A 13,104-nucleotide genomic window follows, 5' to 3' on the forward strand; every position below is an offset into this window, starting at 1 on the left:
TGCTATATAGATTCCCATAATATGTTTAAGTGTTTCTAGGGTTGTAACCGTGCTAACTTGAGCTTGCGATTATGTAGTGAATTGCGGGCGAGTTGTCTCCTTGTGGGAGTTGTCTCGCAGCGAATTTGTAGGATCATTGGATGACGCGCGATGGGGAGCATGCGGATTCAGGTCGCTCTGAGCAAGTTTTCTAATGATTGGAGTTGTCTCGCAGCGAGTCTTATTACTGAGCGAAGTGGCTCCTCGTGGGAGTTGCCTTGCAATGGGTTCGTAGTGCCGAGCGAGTTGGCTCCTCGTGGGAGTTGTCTCACTGCAAGTTGTAGTATCGAGTGAGTTGCCTCCTCATGGAAGTTGTCTCGCCGCGGGTTCGTAGTACCGAGCGAGTTGTCTCCTCGGGGGAGTTGTCTCGCTGCAGGTTGTAGGAACAAGCGAGTTGTCTCCTTGTGGGAGTTGCCTTGCAACATGTTCATAGTGCCGAGCGAGTTTGCTCCTCGTGGGAGTTGTCTCGCTGCGGGATGTAGGACCGAGCGAGTTTGCTCCTCGTGGGATTTGCCTCGCAAGGGGTTGTAGGACCGAGCGAATTGTCTCCTCGTGGGAGTTGTCTCGCTGCGGGTTGTCGGACCGAGTGAGTTGTCTCATCGTGGGAGTTGTCTCGTTGCGGGTTGTAGGACCGACCGAGTTGTCTCCTCGTGGGAGTAGTCTCGCTGCGGGTTGCAGGACCGAGCGAGTTGTCTTCTCGTGGGAGTTGTCTTGCTGCTGGTTGTAGGACCGAGCGAGTTGTCTCCTCGTGGGAATTGTCTCGCTGCAGGATGTAGGACCAAGCGAGTTTGCTCCTCGTGGGAGTTGTCTCGCAACGGGTTCATAGTTCCGAGCGAGTTGACTCCTCGTGGGAGTTGTCTCGTTGCGGATTGTAATACCGAGTGAGTTGTCACCTCGTGGGAGTTGTCTAGCAAGCCCCCCACTCTCGAGTCGATGTGGGAACCAAATCGAAAAGGGTATCGGATCGTGTCGAGAGTAGATCGGTGCTGTTGTTTTTCGTTAGTCGTTGGCATGGCATAGAGGAATAATAATTTTTTTTCTCAGCGGAGAGCGAGCTCTATTGGGTGGGGCGCGTTAAGAATCTTTGCGCAATTTGGTAGAGCGCGTTGAAATTCTCGTGCGATTTGGTGAAGCACGTCAAAAGTTGCGCGCAATCTGATGGGAGCGCGCGCTCCAAGGTGGCCTTGGGAAGGCGCGCGCGTGCATGGGAAGGCGCGCAGGTGCTGCACCTCAGGTGCGTGTGCGACACGCGCGCGTGCTGTGCACGCGCGTGTCTTCTCCCTTTTTTTTTTTTGAAGAGAGGCGCGCGCGGGGCTTAGAGGTGGCGCGCGCGGGGCTTAGAGGTGGCGCGCGGTCGGCCTGGCTGCCCCTTTATTTTCCTTTTTTTTTTTCTTATCTTCTTCTTCTTTCTTCTTTTTCTTTCTTTTCATCTTCTTCTTTTTTCTTCTTCTCTTTTTCTGTTGAGGATCTAGTGGGACATCACGAGGAGGGTCTCGTGGTGGATCCCGAGCATGGGGGGGAGGAAGTGGCGGGCCAGAGCCTCCACGAGGTGGGAGGTTGTTAGCAATGTCACACTCCCCTGAGCAGATGGCTCAAGGCCATCATGTGCGCTACGTGGTTTTGTTTGCCTTCCCACAGACGGCGCCAAAATGATGATGCTAGAAATAGATCACCTTAGAGTGTTGAAGTAGGATGAGCTGGAAGAGCAGAGTGGATCACTGGCTCACGGGCTTGATGACCTTGAGATACCTGCAATCACAGAACACGTGAACTGGGCCGGGGGTTGATCTGGCGGAAACCCCTCCGACGCTCAAGTCAGACGTGCGGATAGTGGAAATAGTCCAGAGAATACATATTGTAGTATTGTTCAGTTAATTGGACGTACGTACCTTAAGGAATGAATTCAAACCTTTATTTATAGTTTAGTTGAAATTGTCGGGCCCAAACCTTATTTGAAGGTGATTGGGCATCGATGATAGTGGTCTTAAATATTGGGTTCGTGGCCCAATAGGTAAAAGAATTGTAGGTCCATTGGGTTGGCCTAATTATGCATATCAATTTTTGATAGGAAACGGTGGATATGCATAGAATCTTATTCGAAGAAAGCCTTTTGAGTGTGCAGGTTTTGTTTAATTTGCTTAGAACATATGTCTGTGTTTTGCATTTTCATATGTGTTTGTTGGTGGTGATAAATTTAATCCTGGAGTTCTATTTTGTTACTCTTCTTCTCTGTTGTATGATATTCATACACATATGTGATTTCGAGAAAGCTTACGAGAGAAGACAGTTACTCGAAAGAGTTGCATCTCCATTTAATTAACGTTTGTTTGTGTGTGAAAGTTATAATTAGTTTTTAACGCTTTTAAGATCCTTCTAGAATATCTTTGCAATATATTTTTTTATTTAGTATGAATACATCTATATAAGTGAAAGTTGTGAATGCTACATCTCTTTGTTGCACAGTGTTCAATGTCAACACTGCACAACTTCTAAGGTTTAAGACTGAAGTAGAATATCTTACTATGAAACAATATATGTGTATATTGTTGGAATTATTTCAATAATTATGTGGGCTCACATATGTGACGTAAATGTGTATGGCTATCTAAAAGAAAGTCCAAATTACTTGTGATCTAATAAAGATTATTGGGTTGGACTTATGGGTATTACACTATAATTATGGGCTTAATGTGTAGAGACAATTATGGTTTAATTGTGATTTATTGATGGGGCTGAATCACAATTATTATATAAAGGGTCGTGGTCCCCAAAGAAACGCAACCATTCCGTCTCTTCTAAAATCCATCGTTAGAGAGATAATTAAGGAACTGCGGATTCTTTGGAAGACCTGTCCCAAATCCGGTGAAGATTCGAAGACTCAATTCCATGATGTAAGGTACGCTTCCGTGTTTATGTTTATGTTTATGTATAATTCTCGTTGATTCAAGCATGTTGGTTCTTGAGAATTCGTATGTATGTACGATAAATTTGTAACATATATATAGTGTCATGGATAAATTCTTCAAAATTGGAGGTCTTGATATGAGTTATTTTTTCTTGGTATTGCTTTTACACTTCTTTCTTGAGATTGTTCTGACATAATTTTTCTTTCACCTTAAATGTCTTTGGTTGAAGTTTATCTAATCTTTGTTTGTATCAGGATGCGTTTTTACCATTTTGCTTAATGCTTATTGTTTATTATTCTTCGTATATATTTTCCTATTATGTGGATTCATCTTCACTTATCTATTTTCTCTTTATTTTTTCAATTTGTTCATAATGCTTTTAATTTGTTGCTTATTTAAGATCTATTATTTGCTATACAACAATACTCTTATTTCCATCTCTTGGATATTTTTTCCAATTTATGTATTGAAGATGTTTTGGTACATTTCTTTTATTATTAATTTGTGCTTATTAAATACTTTATTTCTTTAAGGAACAAATGAAATAAGGTATTGCTGCAGCTAAATGTCTTAATATTATTTAATAATTTATTTTTACAATTTTACTATTATGTATGCAAATGATTACTTTATTCCCTTTTCGAATGCGACCCGTGCAACGCCCGGGGCATGAATACTAGTAAAGAATAAAAATAAAATAACCATTTATATTTTGTTATTAAAAAAATCTATAAAAATGATAAATGCAGGTCAAAAAATACTAAATGCATTTGGCCATAATAATGAATGCAGTTGGCGAAAATATTGAATGTAGCTGGGCGAAAATTGCACATACGGGCACAATAGTACTTTTGCCTCTCCAGGGGTATCTCAAAGAAAGAATTAGGGATGGATACATATCCCTATTTATTTTCCATATTAGGGGTACATATCAAGTGGCCCCTAATCGAATACAATGACGGATGGTGGATTAGAAATTTGAAAGGTATTTATGATATTTTATATAAATTTGGTGGTGAATTAAGTAATTTGGAGGTAGAAATAGCATCAATCTAAATGTATGTACATATTTAATAGTGTATTAGTATAATTTTACCTAGAAATTTAAATTTGTGATCTTTGAATAAATTTGAACTTATTATACTTAATAACATATAAGGTATATCCTAGTGCAATGTAATTTAATAAATGCATCAGGTTAAACAGTGTTCTAAAAATTGACCGAGACGGTTGATTAATCGGTCTCTGATACGGACGTGGTCCAATACCGTTACGATTTTAGTGTAAATGTCTGATAATTCAGGTTATCGCATGTGACGCGATCCTAAAAGGGTTGAGGCGGTCCAAGCGAGTTGAAATGGTCAAATCTTGGAGGTGTGTTTAGTGCACAAATTGGCCAAATGAATTTGTATTTTTATTTTTTATCCAAAGCAAAAATTGAACTTTCAGTAAAAAAAATAAGTTTTATGCTTTGTTTCATTTATGTTAATTGTTATTTCTAGAGGAACTAATGATATATATGATGCTTGCAATGTCCATAAATAATTTTGCGAAAAAAATACCGTTTCATTTGTACTTTATAAGGATGTTTTATTGTATTATGATCGTATTTCCAATTTATCTTAACGTGAAAATTAGCAATACCTCCCTCATTTAGAAACATCATATAAGGTAGAACTCCCTCAAAGGGCAAATTGCACTCCACCCCTTAAAAATATTTTTTTTTGCACTTTCCCCCCTCAAAATATAAAAAATGAGATTGTCCCTTCGATATATACAACTCGGTACCCTTTGCCTCAAATGTGTATTTGCGGTTTAATTCTTGTCGGATTTGGGTACATTGGAAGGGTAATTTTGTCTTTAGTTCATTTAACCTTTTTTTACCTTACATTACAATGATTATGAAGAACAAAGAATAAATTTTGTCGAATTTGGAAGAAAATTTCGTCTAATTTGGAATCGAATTTCATCAATTTGGGAAGAGAATTTTATTAATTTGTGAACCCTTAGTGACTCTGAAAGGAAGATTCTCAAGCAAAAGATGTAAAATGACATGTACACCCTTAATTCGATGAGAACTAGACACCGAAAATGCACATTTGGGCAAAATGCACCGAGTTGTATATTTCGAAGGGGGACAGTCTCATTTTGTATATTGAGGGGGAAGTGCAAAACAGACATTTTTAATGGGGTGGAGTGCATTTTTCGCGGTCGATTTATTAATCTACTATAGTTGATTAAAATATTAAAGTATATATTAGACCTAAAAATAATTAAATTGACTATTAAAAAAAACATAGTTTATTTAGGAATCGACTATGCAAAACATCATAGTCAATTAGAATCCAGTTGAATCTAAATTTCGCAAAGAGATATAATCGGCGTCGTGCTCGACATCCGCGGCCGCAATATCGCCGCCCTCGTTTGGAGCAAGTGGTACGCCCCGGAGCGCGCCACCCGCTCTGCCGTCACCCTCCGCGGCAACCTCCATGACCTTTTCATGCCCCCACCTGTTTTCGATCCGTCTTCCACCTCGACCTCTCACTCCTCTCTCCATGAAAGGAGTATGGGATTATCTCAAAGATTGAATTATGTTTGAGTATTTCTCTATTAATGATTTGGGAGATTATGTAAAAGAGCCCCGAAATTAATGATATTTAACATTTCACTTATTTAATTTTTGTCTTCGAAATTAGAGATTTGATTCGTACAAAACCCCATTTGCGACCAACTCAATCTAACAAATGTTTTGTAATTAAATCTGAAACAAACTAAATCACCCAAAGGAATGACCTACTGATATTAGGGCTGAGACTTGGTTGGTTTTTACGCAACAACTGATTCATTATTGACCATATTTTCAAGCGGATAATATTTTTTTAACCGACTCATTGGTATGGAGCAGAAATGTGTGGCGCCTCTACAGTCTACCATATACAGTAGAATATCGATAAATTAATAACTTCGCTTAAATAATATTTTCTTTCAGTTCCAGCTCGATAAAAAGGCATTAAAACATTAGTTCGATAATTTAATATTTTATTAAATTAATAAAATTTTGTTAGTCCCGACTGTATTAACTTAAAGAGCTTTAACTGTATACGTAAGTTATCAATTAATTGATTTAAATGCACACCTCAAAATTTATTGATTTTTCTCAACTGTATAGAATAGATTTGAGTGGTCACGTTACTCCACCAATCTCTAGAGAAATCCACACCTTTGACGATTTCAATTCTAAACTAAGGGCATCTCCTATGGAGTGGGGAGAGGTGGGGGTGGGGCCGGGCTGAGGTGTTTAGTGAATAGGGAGTGGGGTTGGGGTGGGGGCCTGGGATGGCTGGGGGTGGTGAATTGAGCCCAGGCATAAGCTCTGAGTTCTCACGCGCCTCTCTCCCACGTGAATTTCACGTTCCGTTGCTTTTGTTTTGTTTTGTTTTTTTTTTGTTTCCTTCTCTTTCCACGTTAGCATTTTCTTTTTTCTTTTTTATTTCTTTTGTTTCTTTGTATTTTTTTCTTTATTTATTTTAATTTATTTTAGTTCTTTCTTTTTTTTCTTTTTTTTTCATTATTATTATTATTATTATTATTATTATTATTATTATTATTATTATTATTATTATTATATGGTGAGAGTGGTGATAGAAAAAATTGAAAGAAAGAGATTGATGGACTAGAAGAGAAATGCGTTGGGTTGGGGTCGAGGGAGGGGAGCCCCGGGGGAGCCGCCCCATCGACAGGAGATGCCCTAAAACTCAATTCTAAACCGACTCTACCCAAACCCCTCTCTCTCTCACTAATCCCCCCCCCCCCCCCTCTCTCTCTCTCTCTATAAATATACGCAGTATAGTGTACCAATTTGCTGCTGAATTTAAAGTGTTTAGGTTTCTAAGAAAAGAAAAAAGAAGAAAAAAAGAATGGCGGATGGGGTAGTTTTGCTGGATTCATTATGTAGCATGTTCGGGATGAGAGCCAGAATCGCGTTAGCCGAAAAGGGTATTGAGTATGAATACAAGGAGGAGAATTTGGAAGATAAAAGCGCGCTTTTGCTCGAGATGAACCCGGTTCACAAGAAAATCCCGGTTCTTATTCACAATGGGAAACCGGTTTGTGAATCTCTGATAATTGTTCAGTATATTGACGAGGTGTGGAAGGATAATAATTCTCCATCTTTGTTGCCTTCTGATCCTTACCAGAAAGCTCAAGCTAGATTCTGGGCTGATTTTGTTGACAAAAAGGTACTACTTTTTTTTGCCTTGTGTACTACTATTTTATGAGTTATTTTTTTATTTTTTTTTATGCTTGTTTGGTTATGGTGACATGACATAATTAAATAAAATATAAAATTTGGATGCTATTGTCTTTTAATATTTGGTTAGGTTTTCAAAAACTCATAATAGGATTCAGGTAATGTTGTTGTAATTTTAATCATATCCAATTTGTGCTGTCGAATCGAAATACGGTGGCAGCGGCGGAGAAGATTGCCGGAGAAAACAGAGGAAAAAACTAATTATCCCTTTATTGTGAGTCCATTAAACAACACAAATTTCCGATACGAAATCACTGACAAACACAGTGAAACCTCTATAAATTAATACAGGCTGGACCAACAAAATTTTATTAATATTAACGAAATATTAAATATCGAACTAATTATTTAATACATTTTTGCCTTGTTGGAACCGAAAGAAATTATTAATTAAGCGAGATTATTATTTTTATTCAGATTATTAATTTATTCAAGTTCTAATGTACAAAATGAATCACAACTATTAAGTTACTCGTATAATTTACCTCACCAATCAAATTACCAATTTATCGTTGTTATTAAATTTCTTGTAAATAACTCGTCACGTAATTAGAAGAAGTGAAACTATGGCCTAATTCATAACAATGTCTTGTGTACCAAACATTTGATTTCGGCAGTGTATTTAATAATTTTTAACTCGATATTCTAATTAGGTGTATGATGCTGGAAAAAGATTATGGACAACTAAAGGAGACGAGATAGAAACGGCAAAGAAAGATTTCATCAAAGCCCTCAAGTTATTGGAAGCTGAGCTTGGAGAGAAGCCGTATTTTGGGGGTGAAAATTTCGGGTTTGTGGATGTGGCATTGATTACTTTTTCCAGCTGGTTTTACACGTACGAGACATGTGGCAATTTTAGTGTCGAGGAGCATTGTCCTAAATTGATGGAATGGGTGAAAAGGTGCATGGAGAAAGAGAGTGTATCCAAGTCATTGGCAGATCCTAAGAAGCTTTACGATTCTATTTTGTTCTTCAAGAAGAAACACGGCTTCGAGTAAGGCGTATCGTTCTTGTGTGTTTAGATTGTATCTATATGTTGTATGGCTATATATATATTGTCTATGTGCTTGTGGTGTGTGTTATTTTCGTTGTTCCATTTTTCTTTTTGTAATAATAAAGGCATTTTTGCCTTTTGTAACTAGTAAGCGTGGTTTACTCGGTGGTGAACCATGCGATGCTAGACTTTGTACGAGATGTATGTTGATTTTTTTTCGGGTTGATTTTATTTATGCTGTGTGGATTGTTCGTTTGTTCTTTCCGTGTGTGACGAAGGCTGTTGAGAATTGTGATTCATTATTTGATCTATGTGGGGGAGAAATTGAAGAAATTTTTTTGGTGTAATATGAATTGATTTTACTTGACAATGTAAATTATTTGAAAATACACTCTTACGTCGTTGTGGTGTGCTAAGCCATTCGATTTCCGGCCCCTAACCACAGTTTAACCGATGAATATTGTAAAAGACGGGAATCGGGTCACTGGTAGTTAGACATCGCCGCACAATTAATCGATGCAGTAGTGGATAATCGTTGATAAATTGGAAATAAGATCATAATACAATTAAACATCCTTAAAAGAACAAATAAAACGCGGCAGTCGATAATCGTAATATCATGATTTAATATTTATCAATTAACTAAGATTAAAGTTGTTTTTAGGGATTTTTTTTTTTGGTAATGAAGGAATACACAACCAAAAAAAATTGATTTTTTTATTAATTCACACAAGTTTACTTGCTGCAACTGCTAGATAATCTCAGAACAATTTTAGGATATTTATGTAATAGGTATGCAATGATGTCATTGATAATCGAAACAAGATCAGTTCATAACGTGGAAAGTTGAGGCATAATATAAATATAATTTATTCGGCACTCACGTGACATTAATGGAATATATGACCAACTTTTCAATGCAAAAGTCAAAGTAACTGAGATATTATATTTTGAGGGGTAAATAGAACGTAATCCTTTCTGATTTGGACATTTTGCACGATCTGTTTATAATATGAAATTAGGCTCATTACTTCTTTCTGGCTTGGACATTTTGTACATGACCCCCTTGTGGTATGAAATTATGCACATACCCTCCTTAAGTTTAATAGAGGTTGCTTATGTTAACTCCATTCACAAAAAACTGGAAAATACAAAATTACCCCTAAAGTTTAGCCAATTTGCAACCATACCAACTGTTCGTTGGTTACTCTATCAAGTCAAAATATCTCGTTTTAATTTAAAAATAACTATTCTATAAAATGAAAAAGCTTATTTTTTTGTAAAATAAGAAATATAATATATTATTGTGTTTTTCAATTTTACAGCACAAAAGGTATATAATACCAGTTATTGTACGGTTGACAATTTATTCAATTTTAGAAACCAATTCGAAAATCTCATATACTACAAATCAAATATAAAAGGATTAAACTTGATATAAAATTATGAACTACCAATTTCTTTGTTCAATTATAATTCGGTAAAATAATTCTACATATTTCAAAAGCTTTAATATTATTATTAATTATGATTATTATTTACTCTTTTCTATATAATATATTATATTATATATGTTATCAAATTTTAACTTTTTTTAAGAAACAAATTCTTGACTTACATACATACATATATATAGTAGGGAAAATTACATTTTTCGTCTTCATACTTTACCCATTTTTTCAAAACTGTCCCTAAACATTTTGGAGTTACAATAGTAGTCCGTAATCATGCCATTTTTGACAGAATTGGCCCGCCGTTAATTTTTGCAGTTAAGTTGGATGGAAAATGGCATGTGCCTCTCACATGCCTTCAATTTACAACACTACATGAAAATGAACTTTCAACACATATTTTTTATAATTATTATTTTTAATTAAAATTTAATATAAAATCGAAATCATGTAAATTCTAAATAAATCAACTCGTTTCGGAAATATTGTTTAAAAAATCAAAATATAGTTTAAAATTTTAAAATATTGTTCCAAAATCGGCATTTTTGGAATTCAATTACATATAATACATCGTTTCAAACCAAAATAAAAAAATCCATAGGAATTGGGGAATTAGAAATCTCCATTCCAATTTTCACCTCTAGTCAATTCAAAAAATCTCAATTGTGAGACAATATGTTGAGTTTTAAATCATTCAATTTGGGTGAAAATTGGAAAGGAGTTTTCTTATGCCGCCTAGATTGATCGAATTTTTATTTTATTTTAAAATAATATTTTCATTCAATTTCCAAAAATTCCGATTTAAAACACAATATTATTTTTTAGACAATATTATGATTTTTTAAACAATATTTCTGAATTTATTTTTAAAAAATAAATCGAGTTTTAGATTATTAAATAAGGGTGAAAATTGGGACGGAGTTTTCTTACTCCGCCTATGACGATCAGATTTTTATTTTATTTAAAACAATAATTTTCATTTGGATTCAAGAAACTCCGATTTTAAAACATTATATTATTATTTTAGACAATACTTGTAAAAATATTTTGAAACAATATATCGAGTTTTACATTATTAAATTAGGGTGGAGATTGAAATTGAGGTTTCTTATCCCGCCTATTCGGATCGAATTTTTATTTTATTTGAATCAATGTTTTCATTTGAATTCCGAAAATCTTGATTTTGAAAGCAATATTTCATTTTTTTAAATATTTCAATTGTTTAAAGAATATTTCTCAAAATATTTTAAAGCAATATATATCGATTTTGTTTTTTTTGGAATTTATATAATTTCGAATTTCAATCAAGTTTTAATTATGAAAAACTTGTTTTAACAAGACACAATGCGTGTTGTTAAAAGTCCATTTGCATGTAGTGTTGTAAATTGAAGGCATGTGAGAGGCACATGCCATTTTCCATCCAACTTAACTGCAAAAATTAACAGTGGGCCAATTATGTCAAAAAATTGCATGATTAAGGACTACTATTGTAACTCCAAAATGTTTAGGGACATTTTTTAAAAAGTGGGTAAAGTATGAGGACGAAAAATGTAATTTTCCCCATATATATACATAAGAGGCGGACCCGGGAAAATTACATTTTTCGTCCTCATACGTTACCCACTTTTTCAAAATTGTCCCTAAACATTTTGGAGTTACAATAGTAGTCCTTAATCATGACGTTTTTTGACAGAATTGGTCCGCCGTTAATTTTTGCCGTTAAGTTGGATGGAAATTGACATGTGCCTCTCACATGCCTTCAATTTACAACACTACATGAAAATGGATTTTCAACAACATGCATTGCATCTTGTTAAAACAGATTTTTCATAATTAAAACTTGATTGAAATTCGAAATTATGTAAATTCCAAAAAAACAAAATCGATATATATTGTTTTAAATTATTTTGAGAAATATTCTTTAAAAAATTGAAACATTGTTTTAAAAAATGAAATATTGTTTTCAAAATCAAGATTTTCGGAATTCAAATGAAAACATTGTTTCAAAATAAAATAAAAATTCAATCCGAATAGGTGGGATAAGAAACCTACATTTCAATCATCACCCTAATTTAATAATGTAAAACTCGATAAATTGTTTCAAAATATTTTTAGAAGCATTGTCTAAAATAATAATATAATGTTTTAAAAACGGAATTTCTTGAATCCAAATGAAAATTATTGTTTTAAATAAAATAAAAATATGATCGTAATAGGCGAAGTAAGAAAACTACGTTCCAATTTTCACCCTTATTTAATAATCTAAAATTCGATATTTTTTTTCAAAATAAATTCAGTAATATTGTTTAAAAAATCATAATATCGTCTAAAAAATAATATTGTGTTTTAAAATCGGAACTTTTGGAAATTGAATGAAAATATTATTTTAAAATAAAATAAAAATTCGACCAAACTAGGCGGCATAACAAAAATCCTTTCAAATTTTCACCCATATTGAATGATTTAAAACTCGACATATTGTCTCACAATTTAGATTTTTGGAATTGACTAGAGGTGAAAATTGGAATGGAGATTTCTAATTCCCAAATTCCTATGGGGTTTTTTTGTTTTTTTTTTGTTTGAAACGATGTATTTTAATTGAATTCCAAAAATGCCGATTTTGGAACAATATTTGAAAATTTTAAACTATATTTTGATTTTTTAAATAATATTTCCGAAATGAGTTGATTTTTTTGGAATTTACGTGATTTCGATTTTATATTAAAATTTAATTAAAAATAATAATTATAAAAATATGTTTTAACAAGACGCAATGCGTGTTGTTGAAAGTCCATTTTCATGTAGTGTTGTAAATTGAAGGCATGTGAGAGGCACATGCCATTTTCCATCCAACTTAACGGCAAAAATTAACGGTGGACCAATTCTGTCAAAAAATGGCATGATTAAGGACTACTATTGTAACTCCAAAATGTTTAGGGACAGTTTTGAAAAAATGAGTAAAGTATAAGGACGAAAAATATAATTTTCCCGGCGGACCCCGGTATTTTTTGTTTGGGACTAGAATATGGGGTCATTTAAGAGAAGAAAAAAAGAGTTTTTTTTTTTTGGGAATAAAAGTGCATAAAAATAAACCAATATATATAAATACCAAATTAAAAAATAATTTATGTAGGGGCGAGGGCCAACCCCAATCTCTAACGGGTCCGCCCCTGTATATATACATATACACTCACATATATATGTCAAATTACGGCCACCCCTCTGATCGTTATGGTTAAATTACGGAAAAAAAACGTCTTATGCATGTTTGGGTAATTACAACCACTCATCTAACTATTTATTGTCGTAGGAAGAAACCCCTTTCTCCAGTAGTTAAATTTAACACCGTAAGAGTGGAGGTATAAGACAATACGTAGTTAAGGGGTAAGAATTTCAACAATTAGA

The 13,104-nt window shown here is 34.4% G+C and overlaps 1 protein-coding gene across 1 annotated transcript; it reads left to right on the plus strand.

Annotated features, from left to right (window-relative positions):
- The first annotated feature begins 6,561 nt into the window (after positions 1-6,561).
- Positions 6,562-8,340, plus strand: LOC105970441 (putative glutathione S-transferase parC). The gene is made up of 2 exons (XM_012995262.2): positions 6,562-7,183; positions 7,908-8,340. Exons 1-2 carry the CDS (start codon positions 6,863-6,865, stop codon positions 8,250-8,252), a joined length of 666 nt encoding a protein of 221 aa, XP_012850716.2. The 5' UTR covers positions 6,562-6,862; the 3' UTR covers positions 8,253-8,340.
- The last annotated feature ends 4,764 nt before the right edge of the window (positions 8,341-13,104 follow it).

Source organism: Erythranthe guttata, chromosome 8 (genome assembly GCF_056151865.1).
Source record: "Erythranthe guttata isolate IM_541 chromosome 8, IM_541, whole genome shotgun sequence".
Taxonomy (NCBI): Eukaryota; Viridiplantae; Streptophyta; class Magnoliopsida; order Lamiales; family Phrymaceae; genus Erythranthe; species Erythranthe guttata.

Bases quoted from the DNA above. Each gene is read 5' to 3' on its own strand.
- LOC105970441 (XM_012995262.2), top strand. From the start codon at position 6,863: ATGGCGGATGGGGTAGTTTTGCTGGATTCATTATGTAGCATGTTCGGG. The intron at 7,184-7,907 runs GTACTACTTTTT...TATTCTAATTAG, and splicing joins CTGATTTTGTTGACAAAAAG to GTGTATGATGCTGGAAAAAG.